General features: G+C 39.6%; 1 protein-coding gene across 12 annotated transcripts in view; it reads right to left on the bottom strand.

Moving 5' to 3' along the window:
* Positions 1-24808, bottom strand: part of aak1 (AP2 associated kinase 1) — a 68037-nt gene that overhangs the window by 31853 nt on the left and 11376 nt on the right. For 11 of the 12 annotated variants that reach the window (XM_012965972.3, XM_012965974.3, XM_031897602.1 and 8 more), the window contains 12 exon segments: positions 18744-18862; positions 16094-16202; positions 14146-14288; positions 10248-10369; positions 8728-8809; positions 7252-7384; positions 5004-5107; positions 4545-4624; positions 4125-4279; positions 3442-3731; positions 3143-3319; positions 658-905 (listed from right to left, as the gene is read on the bottom strand). In XM_012965972.3, coding sequence (XP_012821426.1) covers positions 658-905; positions 3143-3319; positions 3442-3731; positions 4125-4279; positions 4545-4624; positions 5004-5107; positions 7252-7384; positions 8728-8809; positions 10248-10369; positions 14146-14288; positions 16094-16202; positions 18744-18862 — 1762 coding nt within the window. 12 annotated transcript variants of the gene reach the window in all.

Below are 24808 nucleotides of genomic sequence, written 5' to 3'. Positions count from 1 at the left end.
TTGAGACTACAATTTCACGGTTACTTTTAATTACTTAACTTTTTATTCAGACCCACTACTTTTCCTATTCCAGTTTCTCATTCAAACCACTGCCTGGCTGCTAGGGTAATTTGGACCCTAGCAACCATTTAACAACAATTTCTAACTAGAGAGTTGCTAAATAAAACAGCTAAATAATTCAAAAACCACAAAAAATGACATATGGACATATGTTTAAAAACTTGCAGTCAAAAGCAGCAGATTTATAAAAAAAAACGCAAAGTAATTTCAAGCAAGCAGATTTTTTACAAATGTAATTGGGTGCTTGTTTTCTAAAAAATAATTCCCAGTGATGCTACTTGGTAACAAAGGGAAGGGGGGGGTGGTGCAATATTTTTGTGAAAACTTATTTGTTGTCTTCTATATTCGTGGAACTATGGCTGAATGGCTTACACACCAACCTTTTCTTATATCCAGAACCTGTAAAATGGCTGGAACTCCAAGGAGGCTTGAACTGAAAATATCTAGCAACCACAATGATAGGGAATGATTATAAGGCACCCCTACGGGGCTTGTTCAATCACTGTGCAAAGTGTATATGCAAATAATCACCTCTGGGAATATTGTCATCTTTTCTGTGCAAAGAAGCACATAAGCATTTTGTTTCAAAATACTTACTTTGATTTGTTGAGGTTTGCTTCAGCCGCAGCAGCCTGTAGAAGCTGAGTAGATTTACTGGCTGGGACACCGAAAACTGCACTATGCGTAACATCACTAAGTATCCTTCTGTGGCCGCCTCTTTGGGTCTTGGGGGATGAAGGAGGGGTAAGGGATCCCAGTTTCTGCCCTGCTGCTGTGGGAGGTGCAGAAGATGGAGGTGCTGTAGGTGGCTGGGGCTTCTGTGGGGTCTTGAGTGGAGCTGGCTGCTGTAATTATATGTGACAAAAAGATGCATAACAATACACTATATTAACTGTTCTATGGTTGCATCATCGTAATAAAGTGGCTAAAAGGCAAGGTCACTAAAATTCTGTGTTTGCTCCAGAAAGAAATATTTTTAGAAAGATTTATACATCTACAGTGGAGGAAATAATTATTTGACCCCTCACTGATTTTGTAAGTTTGTCCAATGACAAAGAAATGAAGTCTCAGAACAGTATCATTTCAATGGTAGGTTTATTTTAACAGTGGCAGATAGCACATCAAAAGGAAAATCGAAAAAATAACTTTAAATAAAAGATAGCAACTGATTTGCATTTCATTGAGTGAAATAAGTTTTTGAACCCCTACCAACCATTAAGAGTTCTGGCTCCCACAGAGTAGTTAGACACTTCTACTCAATTAGTCAACCTCATTAAGGACACCTGTCTTAACTAGTCACCTGTATAAAAGACACCTGTCCACAGAATCAATCAATCAAGCAGACTCCAAACTCTCCAACATGGAAAGAGCTGTCCAAGGATGTCAGAGACAAAATTGTAGACCTGCACAAGGCTGGAATGGGCTACAAAACCTTTAGCAAGAAGCTGGGAGAGAAGGTGACAACTGTTGGTGCGATTGTTCGAAAATGGAAGGAGCACAAAATGACCATCAATCGACCTCGCTCTGGGGCTCCACGCAAGATCTCACCTCGTGGGGTGTCAATGATTCTGAGAAAGGTGAAAAAGCATCCTAGAACTACACGGGAGGAGTTAGTTAATGACCTCAAATTAGCAGGGACCAGTGTCACCAAAAAACCATTGGAAACACATTACACCACAATGGATTAAAATCCTGCAAGGCTCGCAAGGTCCCCCTGCTCAAGAAGGCACATGTGCAGGCCCGTCTGAAGTTTGCCAATGAACACCTGAATGATTCTGTGAGTGACTGGGAGAAGGTGCTGTGGTCTGATGAGACCAAAATAGAGCTCTTTGGCATTAACTCAACTCGCTGTGTTTGGAGGAAGAAAAATGCTGCCTATGACCCCCAAAACACCGTCCCCACCGTCAAGCATGGGGGTGGAAACATTTTGCTTTGGGGGTGTTTTTCTGCTAAGGGCAAAGGACAACTTATTCGCATTAACGGGAAAATGGACGGAGCCATGTATCGTGAAATCCTGAACGACAACCTCCTTCCCTCTGCCAGGAAACCGAAAATGGGTCGTGGATGGGTGTTCCAGCACGACAATGACCAAAAACATATAGCAAAGGCAACAAAGGAGTGGCTCAAGAAGAAGCACATTAAGGTCATGGAGTGGCCTAGTCAGTCTCCGGACCTTAATCCAATAGAAAACCTATGGAGGGAGTTCAAGCTCAGAGTTGCACAGAGACAGCCTCGAAACCTTAGGGATTTAGAGATGATCTGCAAAGAGGAGTGGGACCAACATTCCTCCTAAAATGTGCGCAAACTTGGTCATCAATTACAAGAAACGTTTGACCTCTGTGCTTGCAAACAAGGGTTTTTCCACTAAGTATTAAGTCTTTTTTTGTTAGAGGGTTCAAAAACTTATTTCACTCAATGAAATGCAAATCAGTTGCTATCTTTTATTTAAAGTTATTTTTTCGATTTTCCTTTTGATGTGCTATCTGCCACTGTTAAAATAAACCTACCATTGAAATGATACTGTTCTGAGACTTTATTTCTTTGTCATTGGACAAACTTACAAAATCAGTGAGGGGTCAAATAATTATTTCCTCCACTGTATATGGGTTTGGAGCACATATCATGAGTTGCCAACACTTGCATCCAGAACACAACCCAAGTTCAAATGTAAAAAATGACCCACCAGGAATACAAGCAATATCTCTGAAAATATAAGAAAGGGTTTAAATGCTTCACTTCTAGGTCAAATATTCAAAAGAAATAGTTTTGTAAAATGAATATTAAATGTTGTTCAAATATCTGCCATCACTTACGCCCCATATACAACTAAGCCTTCAAACATGCACAAGACTATTGCTTCACATATATAGCAGCCCTATGCAATGTTAATCAAGGGCAAGTTGGACGTCTACTTTGATTACCTATATTGTGGGACATTTTACACTGGCACGGACAGATGGTAGCAAGACAAAAAAAAAGTTTCCATTTAATCTAAATATGCTTTAATTAAACAGTGTTTATTTTCTTGGTGTCTTAATATCTTAACATGTTAATGCAACACAAGTTTAATCAAAACACTTACCCCCTGTTCCTGAGCTGCAGGAGGCTGGAGAGCAGCTGGCATGGCTTGTGGCTGACTTGGTAAAGAAGACTGTTTAGGTGTTGCCACTTTCTGTTGCATAGCGGCATGCTGTGCCAATAGATGTTGCTGCTGCATGTAATAGGCCTGAAGCATCTGCTGCTGTTGCATGGCCTGGATCTACAGTTAAGCAGGACAGAAATACCAGCAGAGTGCATATACATGCAGGCACAAAAAAAAATATATATACACACTCCAATATGAAAAAACACAACACAATTTCACCAATAGTTTACCCTTACCTGTTGAGCCTGCAGCATCTGCTGCTGCTGCTGCTGTTGATAATATGCCGCAGCCTGCTGCTGTTGTTGTTGCATAAGTTGCTGTTTCAAGTACAGCTGCTGTTGCTGTTGTGTCAGTGCAGATTGCACAGCAGCTGGAGGAGCCTGTGGAGTAGCGGGCTGTGGAGTGGTGGTTACAGGTGTGGGAACCTGTGCCGCTGGCTGTGCTGCTTTTGGCTGAGTTTGTACAGATGGTCTCACGGCTGGTGCCACAGCTGCAGGGTTAGGGGACTGGATACTTACTGGTGCAACTAGAAAGACAGCACAGGCACTAATCATGTATCAAATGAAAAAAACTGGAGTATACACATCAGAATGAACTCACCCCACTTAAGTGGAAATCTGTAACCGCATCTCTTAAAATTCAGTTTATACCTGCAACATGGTTGCAAATAGTGATCTTATCCAGCGTATTGGTCTGACCCCACACATGATCTACAGAACCAGACTGTCACACCCTGCAGTGAGACCCCAGTGTAGCATATTTCAACTGCATTCAGTGGAACCCAATAGCGTGGTTTCATGGTCACTAAGTTATATCAGGTGAAAAGGCTCATGCTACCTGATATCCATTTATACAGTGAGGATGGAACCATATACTGCTAAACAACAGTGACATTGGCTGTTTACAGACAGACACATACCTGGAGAGGGATTGGCTGGCTGAGCCATGGCTCTTTTGCGTGGGGTTAAAGCTGGCTGAATTGGAAGCATCCCAGGGTTTGGCTGAGGCTGACCAGGTTTCGGCCTCTGGCGAGGCGCTATGGATGTCTCTGTTGTTGGAACAGGGTCTGTCAACCTGCACAACAAAGCACAGCAATACAGAGAATCCACTAGAATCATTGGTTTAAGCAGCATCTAGTGGTAGAGCCTGATGCTAAAAGCTGTAACACCAACTTGAATCAAATGTGTTCTATATATTTCCTGCAATACTTTAATAAACAGAAAAAAAAAACATTTGTATAAGGAGACCATTAAAACCACTGGTGTATACACAACCCAAGAAGAAATGTACAGAGACATAACTGATAATTGCAAAAGCTACAAGCTTGCTTTTATAATACCTGGCCTTTGGTTGGGTTTTCTTAGCAGCAGCCTCCCCAGCTTTTATAGGTTCTGGAAGCTTTACAGGAATCACAGCATCCTGGAGAATAAGAGCAAGAAAGGGTGTTACATGTATATTGTGATCCCCAATGCTCTGCTACCTTCCCTCAACCTAGCTGCCTTCCAGTTTGTAGTCACTGAAAAGACTTACTTTTGTAGCCAACAGTAACCCAATATACAAAATATAGCTCAATACTCTTTTTTTCCCCGAAATGTTATGGCGGGTTTTTTTCCCCTCTTATGTGTGTGTGTGTGTGTGTGCTAACAGGGAAAAAAGTGATCAAATTATAATCCAGCTTCCACCAATCAGCCAGAAGGTAGAGGAGAGGGAGGCAACAGAAAAAGGGCACATGTTAGTGCAGAGACTAAAAGTGGAAGACATACTGGATATCAGCTGGTAGACTGACATGAGTACCTACATGCACATTCTGCACAGGGCACTCCCTTTTTGCCAGCTTGAAGGAGAAATAAGATACTTGGTAGATATCGGGTCTCTTGTCAGGGTCTGGCTCAAGCATGTAACCTGTGGGGTAGACCAACAACATCAGAAAAAGTCTATATTATGTTCTTGCATATAAAACACGAACAAATTCTTGCATGAACCCAGTTAACACACCATTGGTTAGAATCTAGAAAAGTGTCAGTTTAAATATGCATATGTGCTTTTATTTATTTTTTTTTAAGATGACTCCAGGAATGTATTTTTATTCATAGCCACGCAGTAGGCTGTAATACACCATGGCAACATTAGCATGACGAGTAAGCCTAGAAACTATATTCTGTACCTTATGCATTGGGTTTATTGTAATTACATCAATGAATGGAATGCCAAGTATTTCTTGAGCATGATGGAGCATCAAGTAAAAAAAAAAAAAAACTCGGATCTTCACTTGCAATGAAAGCTTCTGTATCTATGGTCCGCTATCTACGGCTTATGGGTAAAGCTCATATCCCTTTCTGAGGCATTGGTTAAAGTGGAACTCCACCCAAGCACAACTGAAGCTTTTAGAAAAGAAAGCATACTTTCAAGCACCTATGCAATATACATCAGTTAAAAATATGCAGTCTTTTTATGATTTGTAAGGTATATGGTTAGGAACAGTTACCTAAACCTGGCTCCCTGTTCTCCTGCTGATCTGTCTGACTGCATTAAGACTCAAAAATATTACAGTAGTCAACTGTCCTCAAGATGCATTCTCCAAATCCCACAATTCCCTGCACATATGAAGTCAATAAGGAAATGAATATCACAGTGCAATGCATTGTGGGTTATGTAGTTCCTGCATGCAGTATGAAAGCTGCGGAGAAGTTGTTACAATTTGTAACATTAATGTTTTAGTCCCTCCTCCCCTGTCAGGATTTCAAATGATGCAGAAAGTACTGTTTTGCAGCTTGATTTCAGCATATAAAAATGGTATGTATCCATACTTTAAATTGCCCATTTGTGTCTGTTAGTTACCCCTCCTATATAGATTGTAAGCTCTACGGGGCAGGGACCTCCTTCATCTTGTGTTTCTGACTCTTATTGCAACTACACCTTGTATTTATTTGTATTTATTGTTGTACTTTGTATTTATCCATTATCTTTAACCCCCTGTCTGTATTAATGAATTCTACTGTACAGCACTCCGTACATAAGTAGCGCTTTATAAATAAAGATATACATACATACATACATACTTTTTGAAGGAACAGATTACAATGATAAGTATATTAGGGGTTTCTGTGTTGTGTGGGGCTCTTAAGCAAATTCCTCTTTAATCTTTATTAAAGAGCTATTGTTAAGCCTTGGTTCAGGCTGCGCTGCCCTATCCAATGGCTCCAAACAGATGCATTGAGAGTCACAGGAGGAAACTGCAAGTGTGTCCCCCACCCCATTTGTTATCAAGGCAGGTCTCAGTGTGAATGAGGTTTGCATTAATGGCTTTGAAGAGCACCAGAGATTTCAGGTAGTCATTTCCAAGCCTTGGTCTCACTGTGCCGATTGTTGGGAGTTCTGAGGGGCAGCAGCACAAGCACTCCCTGCAATGACTATTTTTATTTAAACAGACCAACAATTTACCTTTAAGTTATGGCACACAAGGTTAATTCAAAACACGGAGAGCACAAACTGTGACCAAAGCCCCACACTGGTTGCATAAATATAAATACACATCAAAAACATCCATTAGGGTTGCCACTAGCTTATAGGGTTTATAATCTTTTATCCCTTTCATTTCCATTTAAATGCAGAATAACTTACATTATTTACATTTACATCCTGTTTATGAATGCAAATCTCTGACTCAGTTTCAAAGTGATTTTTAAAGGCATGACAGTACTGCTTGAAGCCAATAGGGCCTGCTGAACTACAGACAAGAAACTAATTACAATACTGTTTTATACCTTAGGCTTTTTAAGTGTACAAAACTCATTTTCAATTACTGCATATTATTGCTTTCTCTCTCTACTACTGCTTTATTTCACAGTCAGCTATTAGTCAAAACATGAGGTACTGGAATGGTATAGGTCTTAAAAATCCATGCAAGCAACAATAGCAAAAGCAAAGAAGGTCGGCAACAGGGTTTATGGATTCACACAGTAAGTACAGAATGGCATTTCAGGATTTTGCTCTATATCCAAAAAATGAAAGAAATAGCATAAGACACACAGGGAATAGACACCTACGGATCAAGCAGTGCATGTCCTGGGAGTAGCGAGAGTTGTCTGGGATAGTGAAATTCCCATCACAAATGGACACCTGACTCTCTCCAAATGGAAGTGTGAAGAAGCAGAGCTTGTACAACAAGCAGCCTAAGGCCTGAAATGAGAGACATACACAAAAGAGGAAGAAAGAGGTTAGCAACGATAGTTGACAGTAGTTAAGTACTCCCAGTGGCCAAGCCCATAGAAACTGAATATTAAGCAGAGCTATAAGGGATTCAGAATGAGGATGGAAGGAGAAGTCAGTTCTGTGTCCTCTCCTTGGAAGTACAGAAAATGGCTCTATGTAATAACATATGGCTTATGTAATAAAACACACTAAGTTTGCACAGGAGCAGTATCCTATAGTAACCTATCAGAAGGAAGCATTTACTGGTCACCTCCTTAAAAGCTAACTTCTTATTGGTTGCTATTAATTATTGCTCCTGGGCAAACTTAGAGCCTTTTATTATACATGGGGCATACTGTTTGAATGTAAATAGCAACTAACCAGTATAGCAAGATTTGGCCATAGGTAAAACACATGTCGCAACTCCCATGAATAAGAAAACTGTTAGCCCACTAGGTCAGCCACTGATTATCAATGTTAGAGACCCGCATCGGGTCAGAATACCCACAAAGCAGTAGGGTTTGGGGCAGAAAATCCCCAATTCCTTGACCTTTCAGGAGGTCCACAGCTGCGATACCTCCCACCCACCCTAGACAATACAACTATTTTTTCACATTACCCAGCTGATCCACACTCCAGTCCACAATGACGTCCCCAGGTCACAAGGCAAGTTAACATTGTGGGTAGAATCAAGTAGCAGGTCTAGGTCTGCCCAACTGAACCTGCACAGGACTCCATGCTTTTTCCCTGCCCTTACCCTCAGCAGAAAGTCTACATTATAGCATCACAAATTTTCTGTGAAACATTAACCCAAAAGGGAGTTTATAAGGTGATGCCACTGCACTCTTGGCTTCCCATGTAGGACAAACAGGAAATGAGAATAGTTATGTTTCAGGTAATTGGTAATCAACTGAAAACCATGTTCAGAGGAAGGGTGCAACATTACCATGGAACAGAATGGCGGGCACACATATATAAGCTCCTGCCAGCGGCAGATCAGACAAAGCTGGGAAAAATAAAGAACTCCTGACACTTCCTCAGAGAGATTTAATTTTGTTGTAGAGCTTCTGACATGAATGAGCAGATTATGACGCTCACAGATATAGGATTAAAAGATTCCTCACACAGCAGAATCTGTTGCGTGAGCAATATGTGATAGCAAAACCTAAGCCAAAATTGGAGCTTGAACTAGAGTGCCAATGGTTTCTATACCTTATTCAGGCAATGGAAATCTCTAGTTTTGCAGTTTTGTAATGGACATTATAAAAATGCCCCTCTCTAAAAGGCACACAGCTAGGCATTCATTATGTCTGCAAGGAGATCTTACATACCCAGATGTCCGCTTTGGTGGTGATCATTTTGCCACTGTACAGATTCACCATCTCAGGAGCCCGATATGAGAGGGTTGTGTACCTGATGCAGAGAAGGCAATTGGTATATATATTAGTCATTTTTTATTTACCCTTTCTCTTCAATTCATTTTCTTCTTCAGTTCAACGTTACAGCAAGTGGTGCGAACATAAAAAACAGAAGTTGCAAAATACCATATGGTGCTTGTGAATAATTAGCACCGGTTTTTACATTACTGACTTTTAAAAAAAAAATGAAGCAGGAGGTGATAGAACAAAATAATGACTTTATAACATTTGTTTGTCAAGAGCTGCATGATAAATTCGCTCAATTATACACAAATTATACATATTTTTTTTAATTGCATTAAGTGCATTTTTACCATAGCTATAGTTTGTGTAACTATATATTGTGATGCTAATCTACTCAATGACATTCTTCATGGCTGTTACAGATTAAAGTAAATATTTAATTATAAACAGTAGTAATGTAATTTAACGAGTGCACTTGCCCCTTGTGCAATGTTAATTAAAGGAGAAGGAAAGGTAAAAAACTAAGTAAGCTTTATCAGAAAGGTCTATGTAAATACAGCCATAAGCACTCACAGAGTCCTCTATTAGTCCTCTACTTTAGGTATAGTAAAGCTTTCTGCAGAATAAATATAGCGTTCTAGGTGGCACTAATGTGGCGAATCTATTGGCAGTAAAATGCCAAAATGACTTTTCTTCTCCTTTAAACAAGATTTTGGGATTTAAAACAAGGGCCCAAAACATTTTCACAGTCTTCCCTATGAGGGAGTATCAAGTTCAAGTTTATCAAGCTGCACCTTTGTTGTCATACAAATTAGATTACATTTAGATACCTTGCAGTTTTTACAATCAGTCGGTTACCTTAAGTCTGCAAAATGATAAGAGCGGGCGTGCCCATTTGTAGCCATGCCACTTTATTTTGGCATATTGTACATAGTACAACTGGAATTCTTTGTGTGGAAGTAGACACAGGGAGAACAAACAAATCTTTTTGCAAATGGTGTCCTGGCTGGAATTGTACCTATGACCCTAGCACTGGATCCTATTCACTGGAACGAAATCAGACAGCTTCCTGTAAGAAGTGCACTGGCTGGAACGAAATCAGGCAGATTCCTGTATGCAGTGCATTGGCTGGAACCAAATCAAGAACCTTCCTGTATATAGTGCACTGGCTGGAACCAAATCAGAAACCTTCCTGTATACAGTGCACTGGCTGGAACCAAATCAGGAACCTTCCTGTATACAGTGCACTGGCTGGAACCAAATCAGGAACCTTCCTGTATACAGTGCACTGGCTGGAACCAAGTCAGGAACCTTCCTGTATACAGTGCACTGGCTGGAACCAAATCAGGAACCTTCCTGTATACAGTGCACTGACTGGAATCAAACCTAAGTCCCCAGCACAGCACAGAAAAATTACAATACATTTTCTAGTTTTTTTTTTTAGTCAGTTTTCCAGCTGAAAAACTTACTTTTTAATCTCATCTTCCACTGCAGTGACGCCTTCTGTCTGTGGATTCTGGCATTTATTTGTTGCACTTCCAAAGTCACACAGCACATAGTGACCACGGTCATGTAGTAAAATATTCTCAACCTGTGCACATAAAGAGCATAAAGTGAGCCTGCGAAAAACAGGAGCACAAGCAAACAATCCTATCCTCAATTTTCAAAATGAAATTTTTTTTTTTGTTTTTGTTTTTATTACAAATGTATATAGTCTTGGTCTAGAGCACAGATCTTCCAGATCCTCTGAATAGCGGCCACTGATATTCTGGGACTTGTAGTTCACAGGGAAGACTGTATGACTGTATGTGTGAAACAGAACAACAGCCTGTTCATACACTAACAATACAAAGCTAGGTGGACTATCTAGATTGGGTCTGCTTGAGAGTAGGTGTGCCACATGCTGAAAAAAGCTATTGAGTTTTTTTAAACTGAGCAGGTTGATGATATGACACTAACAGAAATCGAATAGGGCCAGACTCACAGCGGGGATTTAAAATGGGGGTACTGTATATGGGAGAGTTTGAGTGACACCTTGCTTGCTGGCCATGTGAGCTCTAGCCTGATGAAGCACTTAGTAGAAGCAGATTGGCAGCAGGGAGCACATATTACTGTCAAACAGAAAAACTAAGGGGCTGCAGTAAGGTTCTGACTGATGGTAGGATGCTAAAGTGACAGTCAGAAGAAAACAAAGGGGGTTAGGAAGTAGCTTTTGCCTGATAACAAGCTGCTCGCTTACAATCTGTGCAAAGGAGATGAGACAGCAAAGTAGATTACGACTGACGGCCGCCAGTTCATATGCTGACAATCAGAACAAAACATGGCTTAAGGAGGAGATATTGACTGACAGCAGGCTGGTCACATGTTAAAAATACACAAATGCATGACTACAAAATGTCCACAGTCAGAATTGAACTGACAGAGCTGGGATCTAGAATAAGTCACATAAGTTTGTGCCCCTAAAAGAATAAAGGACTTTGAGTCTTTTGAGTTAACATCTTTATTTACTTTCTATAAATTAGTATTAGCAATAAACAAATTAGCTTAAAATGTAAGAATGAAATATTGGTAAATTGCATTTTAGTGCATCAGCCGATTTTCAGACTTACTGCTACCTCCGGTTAGCTGGAGATCATATAGTCATGTTTGTAAAATCTTTGCAAGTATTACAACAACTGTATGTGATATGTTGGCCTGTACTGCCCATATTAGTGTGTGTAGCTATACTATATAATAATATAAATAATATAATATAAATGTATTATTTAGATAAAACTACAGGCTGACAAAGTTTCATGAAGGAGTACATAAAAGTTAAAAATCATATATAATATAGTTGTTTTTTTCTACAAAATGAGCATCACAGATCCATAAATGTGAAAAGACTTTCAAATGGGTCACACACAACACATTACAACAGTGAATGGCACTTCATTCTGCTGCATTTCCAAACAGCTTTCTCCTGCATATATTCCCCTGGCACTATTAATTATTGCAGTGTTTATGTCTGCTAGGCAATGTCTTATGCACATTGATAATTAGGCAAACGTCAGCTAACAAACAACAGACTGTTTAAAGGGACATAATTATCCCAACCTTTATGTAATGTTTAGGCAAGCAGCTTTCTACTGTGTAACAGGACTTAATACTTTGGATTATTATTTCTTTGTAGTTGCCTGACGTAAAAAGATGCAAAAAGAAAGTAAGCCCCCGGAAAAGCATCTAGTTCAGATAATCTATAAATGAGGCACATTGAAAATAAACTATTGCCAAAAAGAGCCCGACATCAAGAGGGTTTATAGCCCAGGTACAGAGGCTTTAACTACTGCAATATTAATTCATTTCTGCATATGTAATTATGTTTACAAAGAGTAAATTAAAATTGGCAAAACATAAACGAGTTGCATATTTGCCATATTCAGTAATGATCCAATGTAAAATTACTTTGTTTCTTTTTGACTTGTTCCAGAACCAATTTTTGTCACATAATGGAATGGAAATCTGACTCACAAAGGCATATGGAAGCTGAACAAAATGTATTTTGCATCAAAAAAGCTAAATACTTCCACTTTACAGAACTAAATTGCTCCTAATTGCTACTACAATCTTATCCAATTTTTTGAAACACAATTGTTGCAATGGTTATTTCTGGGATGTGCACCTATGGTAATTATTGCGACAATTTCTGAGTCACTTAATAGATTTCAAGTTAAATGCTCCCAGCCATAGGCACAATTATAGACAACTGCGGTCTCCTTAAGCAGACTGAGAAAAATCTCACTGATCACAATACAGTTCAGAGTCAGCAACAAACAACTACAGCCATGTGAATGTTCCATAGTTCCCCCCTACTCCTGCCTCTACAGCAAGTTACCCTTTTTTCTGGGCAAGTCCTGCCTTAGCATTTATTCACACCTGCTCTCAGCCATTTCAGTGCTAACACAAAATCATCTTTATACTCATGCATCTTTACATCAGCCATGAACTCAAACCAGCCTTCATACCAAGATACCCTAATAAGCAATCGCTGCCTCCTTCTCCTCCATCCCCATCTACTCTCTCCACCATACATAGTTATCCTTAACCTCATCTACCCATTCCTTTACACCAAGTTATACTTAAGGGCATTCATTTTTTCCTTTATACAGAGTTAACAGGCCCATGGCACCTAAATGATGTGGAGCCTGTCATTAGTTTTAATAGAAAACATTGGTCATCGGACCATAAATGCCAGTTTGCCGACTTGCCAAAACCAGCATGTCACAGGGGTTCCATTAATACTAATAGCTTCTCACACATACTTACACCTTCCTTTATACCAAGAAATCCTTATTCAATGCTTCCAAAATTGTAATCTATAAAGGCTGGAGTGAACAGATGTAATAGCTACAAGACTACTTCCTCCTTGAAGGGGGGGCATTTGGGACATAACTGTTTGCTTAGGATTAAAAGCAAACTAACTGAACAGTTACGTCCCACGTGGCCACCCCCTTAAGTCACTGACTAAGAGGTTAGAGAGCTGAAAGGAGGAAGTAGTGTTGTGGCTATTATGTTAGGCATCTGTTCATTCTAGCCTTTATAGATTTTAATAGATCTTGGTAGATTTTGACTAACTATATTAGAAATATTTTTTATTTTGCACAGCCTATTTACCCAGTTTCATTTTTACACCGAAATGTTCCTTTAAATGCAGACATACACCGGCCAGTCCCATATAGTATTCAACCATATAAGTGGCCAGGCATGGTCTGTCTGCTTTTGTATTATTCAGGCCAACATCTCAAGCAATCAGAACTGCAGATGTGAGGAGGAACTGTCTGCTCTTCACTTCTTCATCTGCCTATGCATTGCTATGCACGGTGTACTGGCAAACATAGTGCACCTGCAAGTTAAATTTTCAAATCTTCCCAATAGGCATTGTGCCAGATATCCACAGTACTGGCTGGGCATGTTTGGCTAGAATACAAGTAACAAAAACATTTACCTTTAGAGCTGGATAAAATTTAGATCTAAACTAAAACAAACGGTATTAATAAACCATATTAAAAGAACATTATTATTCTTTATTTGTTTTGTGGCAACACATTCAACAGTACTTTACAAGTATTATACATCATTCAAATTAAACCCTAACCCAGCGGAGGATACAATTAAATTTCTCTTACATTTGTGCACTAGGGTCAGTTTTATCAGGAACCAAATAACATGACTATATGCTTTGGAGTTTAGGAGGAAACCCACAGAAGCACTGGGAAAACAACAAACACCTTGCAGATACTGCCCTGGAACCATAGCCAAAAGGAAGTGCTACAATGACTGCTGTTTGGTATTGCGGGCTAACTACATGCCCCTTCCCAGTACCAGTACCTTGAGATCTCGATGAATAATAGGAGTCTTGCACTGATGGAGACGAGCCACTGCCTCACATGTGTCACAGAAGATCTGGAGAACTTCACTTTCTGTGAAACCAGTTTGCAGCCGTTGGTTCATTAGATTCACAACTTGCCCTCCTGTAAACAGTAAGATTCCGTTCAGTGTTTCGGTTTACGAACAGCAAACAGGCAAGGATTTCAGTCATGCTCACCATTTCAGATCTGTATTTGAAAAGGAGAATTGTCTCCATTCTTCCCACTTGATCTCACCAGTAAGAATTCTTAATTCTATTTCTCATGTTTTTTTATCATTGGTGTGCTACTTTCTTACATTTCTAACATGAAGATACCCAAGAATAACATAATACAGGAGAACATTTGGTATATAGGAAACATTTGGATTCTGTGGACAATAATGACAAGCTGTTTCCACGTTCTTCAAATGGGCTATCTGTATCGCATTCATCTATATCAGCGTTTTTCAACCACTGTGTGCCGCGAGATGTTGCCTGGTGTGCCGTAGGCAGGGCACCAATGTACTAGGGGGGCACTGCTCTTGGCACCAATGTACTAGGGGGGCACTGCTGCTGGGCACCAATGTACTAGGGGGGCACTGCTGCTGGGCACCAGTGTACTAGGGGGGCACTGCTCTTGGCACCAATGTACTAGGGGGGCACTGCTGCTGGGCACCAATGTACTAGGGGGGCACTGCTCTTGGCACCAATGTACTAGGGGGGCACTGCTGCTGGGCACCAATGTACTAGGGGGGCACTGCTGCTGGGCACAGAGTTAAATTTTTTAACATTTTCTAATGGTGGTGTGCCTCGTGATTTTTTTCATGAAACAAGTGTGCCTTTGCCCAAAAAAGGTTGAAAAACACTGATCTATATACAAACATAAATTACCAACACCTTAAAGAGGGTGTCCATGTTTTGCTGTCATACACAGAAGGACTGTGCAAAATAAATTATTTCCCAGATATAGGGCCAGATTCAATTTGAGAAGAAAAAAAATATTTTTTCCTAATTCAAAGTTTTCAGAATGTTTTTACAGAAACAGTGAGAAACTGAGTTTTTCTTAATTGAATTGCATCTCAAATTGAATCTCGTCCATGAGTTTTCATGTAATAAACCTTTCGCTCACTTAATTGAATCTGGCCTGTAATGGTTTGAAAAAATAATGCATCCTTCACAAATAAACGATAAGTTTACTTAATTCTGGGTTTAGCAAACATGCAGAAATCAGTGGTGGGGACAGAGGCAGATCAGATAAGTGCAGCATTAAGCACTACCGTGCAATGCTAAGGCTGTCTTCATTCCTTTGCAAAGTCAACCTGATTGGCTGGCATTGTTTGCAAATGAATGAATTAAGCTGGCCATACAAGCACCGATAATAGGTTTCGTACGATATTCGGTGCGTGTATGGCAACTCGGCGAGAGGACCAATATCGCAGAATGCTGCGGATATCGGTCGACTCGTTGATCGGACGGGTTAAAAGATTTTGATCGGGCGCCATTGAAGAGGCCTGAGCAAAATCTACCTTCAGGGCTGAATCAGCAGAAGGAGGTAGAAGTCCTATTGCTTCTACCTCCATATCTGATGATTCATCCCTGAACATCAGTGGAGGGTTGGAACGATCTTTGAAGATCGAAAATCGCCACATGTGTGGCCACCTTAAGGAGCCGAGCATGCACAGAAGCGCTCAACCCTGCATTGTCCTCGACCAGCACAGCCACACTCTGCATGTGTGTAGAGGAGGTGGTTGTAAGAGGAATTGCCCAACTTGGAAGACAGGGTAGGCGCATATTTATAAAATATTAAACCAATATTTTGATTAAAAGATTATACAGGGGGGAAAGTTGTTATTTTGCGAAGTTCTATCACTCGGGTTGGACTTTGAAAAGGTCAACATCGCCTTTAATGTATACACACAAAATGCTTACCTCGACAGTAATCCATTAGGATCAGAACTTCCCACACATCTCCACTGCTCACAGAATTAATACTGGAATCTATGTATCCAACAATGTTCTTGTGCCCGGAGAGATCCCTCTGCAAGAAAAAATACACATACTGCAAGAGATGCTTCATTCAATGCAACTGCAACAATTCCTTACTGATAGCACCATATCCTACAAACAGAAAATATATGTTAATGCATCAGTCCCTCTAGCACCAGTGGCAAATATCTGTTAAAGTCAGTGCCCCCAGAACTCTGTTGTACAAATGGCACACCTGTACCTTGGGATGGCATGCTTTATTCCCTGGCTGAAGCAATCACTAACGTGGTTGCCATCTTGGATGGTACATAAGTAATTTACATTTTCTTGTAGCCCCTTCTGCCCAAGCACATTTAACTTTAGATTTATAATATGTGCAAGGCTTGGGTTTCACCAAATTCACATGCCCTTGCCCAGAGAGGGTGAGTTGTATTTAAAAATTAAAGTCTGGTGATGTGTACCATCTCTAAAAAATAGAGGGGACGAATTTCAGAGGTTCAGCACACAGATGCACAGCAAGTGCTATTCCCTTCCCCTAATAAAATTTGTTTAGTTTGAATTTCATCATGACACAGACAGAGAAGACAGTGGGTGAGGACTTGGCCGTCATCATCCTTGTACGTGCCCATGCTGCTAGTGGTTGTCAGTGATTAAGTGTTAAACTAAATATAATTTCTCACAACAAAAACGTAATAAATACATTTAGTGGAGATAAGTGACAGAATGGGAAAACAGAAAATGAATCAACTGATGAAGACACATCATTTATGGCAAAAATTAGTGTAAGACATTTAGCTCTGTTATGGCACACGCAGGTCATTACTGGCACCAGATGCACATGTCTATGTTATGAGGAGTTAATAACTGGAATGTACTATGACCAGTGTCTCTCAGACTTTTTTTATTTCTAGATTTTGTCTCAGCATTCCTTTAGTAAAGTTACGGAGATAAAAGGCTACACCAGAAATCCCCTGTGTGTCATCAGCCAAGACAGGCCATGACATCTTGCTCATGTGTATAAATATAACTACACAAAGAAGCGCATAATGACCTTGTGTCATAAAATATTTTTATGTGTTTATTGTGGACATAGCGTACATGTGTTTCCCTGTTATTTGTGTGAAGACAGTTGATACATTGCTTTTGTGACTGTTTCAAGCACATAACTGTCTGGTGTTCTTCAGAAGCCTGGTCAACCCTCCTTCTTGAAGAATCTATATTTACTTCACCCCCTTTGCTTTTACAACCCCTAGTTAGAGAGGATGTTCTGGTCTCATTTCTCCTCCACGTCAATCCATGTGGTTAAGTGGGTGTGGGTAATCCCAGTCACTGAAAAGAACTGGGCAGTAGGCATGTGGTATAATATAATCTTTCCTATTAACAATGTAGATTTATACCGTTAAGGAAAAATAAACTGAGAAAAAAAGTTATGCAGACCTCAGTGTTGTTGTATAAAGGGTAAAGAAGAGCAACAGGGTTATTTTACAAGCCTGCCCTTGGCTAAGAATGATACTCCCAATGGCTAAGAATGATACTCCCAAAACTAAGCTTCTCACCAGCAAGCCACAGCATGCAGAACATGTACAATAATGCAAGATAAAAAGATAATGCAAAAGTGAACTTTTTAATATAATGTGGCTTATGTTACTATATCTGTCACATTACAGGCAAAAACCAGACCTGCACTGTACATCATTTCTGGAATCAGTTTTAATTGTCGTTTATACAAAACTGGCAACCCTTACAGAGATTTATAATCTTGTATGGAATGCAAATTGCTTGAATTACTTACTGCCCCTCGCTGCAAAGGCATATGCCCAGGCAAGACAGCAGGGGTGACATAGAAAATGGCCAGTCACTCCAGAAAACAGATATTCCCTAAAAGCATTTACAACTGCATATAATCCACAATTTAAAAAACTTGCCACCATTCCTAGCAAGATACCTTAGTTTTTCTGGTGGGGCTTTTGAGACACATTGATACACATTGACTAAAGTTCCATGGGACAAAATAAGTTACAGAGGTTGTTCACCTTCAAATTAACTTTTAGTATGATGTAGAGAATGCTACTGGTCTTCATTTTTTTTTTTTATTATTTGTGATTTTTGAATTATTTTTTTTATTTGAATTATTTTTTTCAGCAGCTTTCCAGTTCGGAATGTCGACACCTATCAGATTGCTAGGGTCCAATTTAACCTAGCAACCAGGCAGTGGTTTAAAAGAGAGAGAGGAATATGAATAGTGGAGATAAGTATTAACAGTAACAATAGCTATAAAACTGTAGCCTCACAGAGCAATATTTTCTGGTTGCTGGGGTCAGTGAACCCCATTTGAAAGCTGGAAAAAGTCAGAAGATAAAGGCAAATAATTCAAAATATACCAACGAACACTTCCTAAGTATAGGCCATTCTATAACATACTAAAAGTTAACCTGAAGGTGAACCGTCCCTTTAAATGTACAAAACAGAAATAAATTGTATGTCAAATAAAAAATATTTTAGTTTTAGTGGTCCTATCAGGCCAATATCCCATATAGACAATGTTACTTGACACAGAGGGAGAAATGCTTATTAAAAGTAGCTATTTTCTTACCATGATCTGAATTTCCCTCTTGCACACCTGTAGGTCATGCTCATTGTTCACATACATGCGTTTAAGTGCTCGGCGCATCCCATTGCTTGTGCGAACGAGAAACACAAGTGCAAATCCACCTGAGGGAAGACACACAAGGTTATTAATCAACCCTTACAAAGAGTAAGTAAATTCAACATTTTTAACAAAACATGGCAGACAGACAGCAGTTCTATAGGACTTGGCTACATTTGCAACCTCAGACCTGACTGGGCTTCTTGATTAATTAATGGCCTGATGTCTGTTCCAGAGCGTTTAAACTTTCCTCACTCATTATCATATGAACGAGTCGCTCACATTTCAATCATGGCTCTTCTTTCTGTCCTAAGGGCGCTGCATGTGTTACTGAACAAGAATATTTTCCTACCACCTGGGGACACATTCTATTATTAAAGGAACACAGGAAGCGGCTGCAATTTGATTACATTTCTGTCGTGAATCCAAGTTATTTTTAAATGGTACAAAGCAGCCCTTGATAAAGAGGTTGGTGCAATATGGTTACCGCAGATCCGACTGCTGCAAAATCATTTGCATGAGACATAAGCCTATTATTAGACTGTGAAGCTTTGTTAAACAGGGAATATTCTTGGGCACACATTACCGTTTAGTCTACGACATGTAAGAAAAAGGCCTTGGATGGGGTACGAAAGGTCTATTAGTGTGAAATCCATTGGAATTTTATCTCTGGATGTGCACCTCTCTGTTGCAAAGTGTCAGCTAAATATTATATACATTAAGGTATACATCATTACTGTGTGTGTTTTATACTTTAGTTGGTTTGAATGTCTTGGTGCATTTTTATGTCATAGTTTATTTATAAAGCACAGCTTTCTGTCGCTGCATAAAAGGAAGAACACACAATTCAGCAGAAGGAAGAAATGAGAATGTCATGGTCAGAGGTCATAACATGGGTACAGAACACCCATAGTAATCTGCTCTAAAAGAGAAAATGTACCTTTGCTATTAAAATAGATTGTCTATTGTCTATTGTCTAAGAGAAGATCATGAATTGTTTTAATTTTCCATTAGTATATAGTATATAGATAAAGGCATCCTTACTTTCTGGATAACAGGTCCCATACCTGTATTCTGGTTTGGTAAGATTCTTTAACAGACCACTTAATATGATATATGATATGATATGTTGGTTAATTCATTCTGGGGGGGGGGTATAGTTTCCCTTTAACATACACGGCCCCACAACCATCTGGTATGATTCAAACAGTCCAATATAGGAAAAATAGTAACAGAACTCAAAAAGGACCCTATAGACAAGTGGATTTCTGGGGGGGGGTCCCATGAATTTTCTGTACCAAGGTGCAGTAGGTTTGGACCCATGATGAAGTATGGATATGGATTCTGGGAAACTAATGCAAGCAGGCCCAGCATGAACTAACTACAGAACCTGGCTGAGACCACATTCTTTATAAACCTGTAAGTACTTTAATACTCCGGTACAGATGCATTACACATACCAGCATGTACAATGGTGGCAGCTGTGCTTACAATTAATTGTATAGGCCCTTCTGCTGCTGTGTCACACCTTTAAATGCAGTTACCATTAAATAAACTAAATAGGATTGATTTGCCTCCTATTGGGATTTATCATATCTTAGTTGGGATCAAGTACAAGGTACTGTTTAATTATTACAGATTAATTATTTGTCGCGCGGCGACTAATCTCCCTGTCTGTCACAGCCCTTATTTGGGGCTTTCTGGATAATGGGTTATCAGATAACGGATCCAATAACTTTACCAATGTGGGGAATTCACAAAATAAAGCAGGCAGGCACTCCGGATATTCAGTAGGTTGTAGAAAAAGGCAGCCAAAAAGGAATTTAAAGTAAAAAAGTATAAATTTTATTTAATCCATATGTAAAAACAGAGAAAGCCTTACGCGTTTCGTACCAGATGGTACTTAATCATAAACTTTACCAATGTGGTGAGTTTATTTGGTTATACTAATTGCCTATTGTATTGCCTTTTTAATTTAATATATTTATTCACACCGAATTTCCTTATATACAGCTCACTGGTTACTACACAGTCTCCATTATTTGTTATTCAGGGCTGCATTACCTACAAGTCAGTGTAACTGTGCTGCAATTTTCTCATTTTTAATTCTCACAGTGAATAATGTACAAAGAATTTAACCTGTGCAGCAGTTGGACCGATAGGTTGTCCATATATTAAATGCAAGATCTCTCTTATAACCATAGAAGTACAGACTGTTATCTTACAGTAGACATGTTGGCCTGAAGCATTTAGATCTATTTATTACCCATTTGTAAATATGTATTCACACACTACATGGATAAGTAAATACCTGGAAAGCAGAAGGATGGTGCCACAGTGGCAAGACACTAGCTTATCTACATGAGATGCTCCCCAGTTAGAAAGATGGCTGGGAAATAAATAGCCATATCACAGTTACTTGTCAGAGTGCCATATAAAAGATAATGTTGTGCTTGGGGAAAAAAATAAAATCAGTGAATAAGCAGAGTTCCTGTGTGCACAAAAAATAATCATTTTGTGCATGTGCATCTTTTGAGTGTTTGTAAGGCTGGTGTGGTTGCCATGGATACAGTCTCTGTAGTCTTCTCTGTATCCCTTTCATTCACAACAAACAGGGTAGAAGACGGGGAAAATTCTGAAAATGATAAAATGACGATAAGCAGGGTTCCTTTACCATTAAACAGATAGTAGGTTATTGTAGACTGCTGCTTGTGTCAGCTAAGAAAACCTTCATAAAATGAGCAATATCTGCACAATGTGAGACTAGTTTTGCCTACAAACCATGAAAAAAAATCCATTTAAGTCTGTTGTGTATCCTAGGCCAGCCGAGGGACCAATATCTGCCTGAAAATAGGATAGATGGCCATCTTACAGGTTAGATTTTCACACTGGGGCAAAGATCACAACTGGCACATATGTGGTCCTCTCCCTGATGGCCTGCATTCAAGGCATCTAATCATTATGGCCAAGGCTGGAACGAGCGGATCTGTAGGTGTATGGCCAGCTTAAAACAAATTTACTGATCAGTGACTTAAGGGCACCATAACTTAACATGATATTATGGGTGTGCAAACCAAAATGGGTTCATGCTATAAGAAAACTATACAACAAGTCTATATAAAAATATATCATATAAAACTACTCCATATTTAAAACTACCATTTTAATAAAAATGTACTTTTTTAGTAGTATGTACCATTGGGTAATCCTAAATAGAAAATTGCCATTTTAAGTACTAAGGGCCACCCCCTGGGATCATACAATTCACAGTGCACACAAACACACCAAGGGCACCGCCAAATCTCATTCTTTGATGATCCCTTTCAACAGTGATTAAAACAGTAAACGTCATTTGGAAAGATTCTTGCTAGAACTTTGTGATTCAACATGCAAACAGAGTGGTTATATAAAATCTTATTTTATTGCCACTGTTGCACGGGATGGGGGCATGGGACAGCATGACAAATATGTGTATTTTTATAAAGCTGTCCGGAAATGGCTGAGCAAACAGTGTGTTGGCTGACTTTATGGTAAAGTTTGACCCAAGCTGCATTCCTAGTGATCAAACACTCTCCAAAAAGAAAAACGTCCGCACCCTAGTCAGTGTTGAGAAGGTGCTAGATCCCTATTTTTCCTTTCCTTTAAATAGTGGCTACAGTAATCAGAGAACTTGTGCCCAAATTACCAAGCTGCAGACATACAGGGCCTTGAAATTATTTTATACAGGTCAGGTTATGTTTTGGGGTAACAAAATTACTACAGATTTGCTACTGGTATTTTTATAATTTGCAAAACCGTGCCTTTGGGTAATTAAAAATATTTAAATATCAATGTGATTAACATAGTACTGTTACAGAGAAAAGGAAAATCAATCCATCAGAAACAAAGCATTGTTAGCTTTCTAAAGGAAACGGCAGTCATATTACAGAATTTTCTGTATAACAGGTTTTGATAATAAATCCAATACCTGTCCCGGAGGTACAAGTGGGTTATGGGTAGCTGACCTATTATAAAGCATAATTCCAATGATTTCTATGAAGCTAAATATGGAAATGTATTGCTTATCTTATAACTGGGTCTTGCTGACTCTTTAATAGGGTATTTGGCTTTAATTGGGTATTTGGATATAAATGAAAAGCATCTAAAAATAGAATACAGAATGGGAGTGCAGTTACATTTAATATGATGAAATTTCATCCTTGTGTGTGGCATTAATGCAGAGCTAAAGCTTAATAAAGAAGTAGGGTAGAAATGCTGCACATTATGTTTTGGGGTTCTGTACCAGCCCAAGGCAACCTCAGCTCTTTAGCAGGGAAGATCTGAGCCTCCAAAGATGCCCCAGTAGCCCCCCATCTTCGTTTCTACTGATTCACTGCACATGCTCTGTGCTGCTTGGGTCACAATATACTGTAAATATATGTCACAATAAAAGGGTCATTAGTTGTTTATTCAGTTTATCATTACATGGCAGCTAAGAAACCAGAGCAATTTACTTTGGAATTGTAATAATGACCCCTGTTGGATCAGCCTATATGAAAGGCAAATCTTATATTGTACATGATTATTTGCAACGACCACAAGCGTAACTTCTTAACAGCTGCCTAGAGCACACTGAACATGTGCAGTGTCATTGACACTTAACAAAATCCAAGATGGGGAGGTCCTGTGCACAACTTTGAAAACCAGGATCATTACTGTTATAGATGCTGAACAGGAACTAATATACTTGGAGGCTGTAGCAGAGAAACCGCACTACCTAACAGTGTTCACAACAGGTGTCAGTTGTTCCTTTAACATACAGGCTATACACAAAATTGCAAGGCTAGCAGCAACAGCATAAAAGCAGTATCACTGGCTTGTGCACCAATATGTATTTAAACACCTGAGTCCTGTAAACCATAAAAGTAGACTAACGGCTACAAAACCACCTAGATGTTTTAGCACTGGCCAATACTAGAATCCTCTTAAGAATTAGTGCAATTCAGCCCGGTGAAGACAGTCCTGTTGTTCACACTGTGATCTCCAAGTAGTTTGAGGTTTGAGGACATCCAAAGACTGCAAAATGCAGCCCTGAGGAAAATGCTAAATCTGTCTGTGTGTGCATGTTTCAAATACAAACGTATGCGTATTTACTTACTCAACATTCCCATGATATTGTACTGTGACAAACACACATCTGCACTTATATATATATACAGAGCTGATATAAAGCCTATCAGGAATGTAGGGGTGTACTTTGACGACATTATCCCTTAGCCAGAACTATGCAGCAAGAGATAAGCAGAGGAGGCCTTAATAAATGGCCAATGTCCATAAAAAAATGCCTAATGAATTGTGCATTACCTATGCTATCTGTGCTATGTTTAGGCCATGAACATTGTTCCTGCTAAAGCTCTGGCCTTTCACTACCAACCATGTTCAATCAACCATTCATCCATTAAACCCAGGACACATTCCTGAATGCTAGGCTATGTCACCTGCTGGCTTCTTGTAAAGGGGCTCAGGACACTAAAACACAGCTATAAGCAGTGATAAAGATAAAACAACAACACAGAGGGCTGATCTATGCAGGTAAAAAACAGTGAGGGCAACAAAAGCGACCCACATACAAAAAAATCAATATATAGCATGAGGGGGGATAAACAGGCCTCTTTACTGATTACTGTGTAACAGTTAGGGAGGCAACACGGGCAGATTTGTCACCTGTGATAAATCTTTGCTACCACGGTCGACTATTCTCCCCGAAATGCCATTCCGCCAGCAAGAATGTAAATCGCTGGTGGGATGGCATACGCGTTGCTTCGGTTTTCCAAAGTCACCCGAAGTTGCCTCGCTTAGGGCAATGGGTAAATGGGGAGATTAGTTGCCCACAGTTAAATCTAGGCTACCATGGGCGACTAGTCACCCTGAAATGCCTTCCCACCACCAGCAAAGTGAACAGGTGATGGGAAGGCATATGTCTTGCTCATTTTCCAACGTCGCGCAAAGTTTCCTGCAGTTAAATCTCAGCT

The sequence above is a fragment of the Xenopus tropicalis genome, chromosome 3 (genome assembly GCF_000004195.4).
Source record: "Xenopus tropicalis strain Nigerian chromosome 3, UCB_Xtro_10.0, whole genome shotgun sequence".
NCBI classification, from domain to species: Eukaryota; Metazoa; Chordata; class Amphibia; order Anura; family Pipidae; genus Xenopus; species Xenopus tropicalis.
The sequence above is the reverse complement of the archived record's forward strand: the minus strand, read 5'-3'. Positions and strand labels throughout refer to the sequence as shown.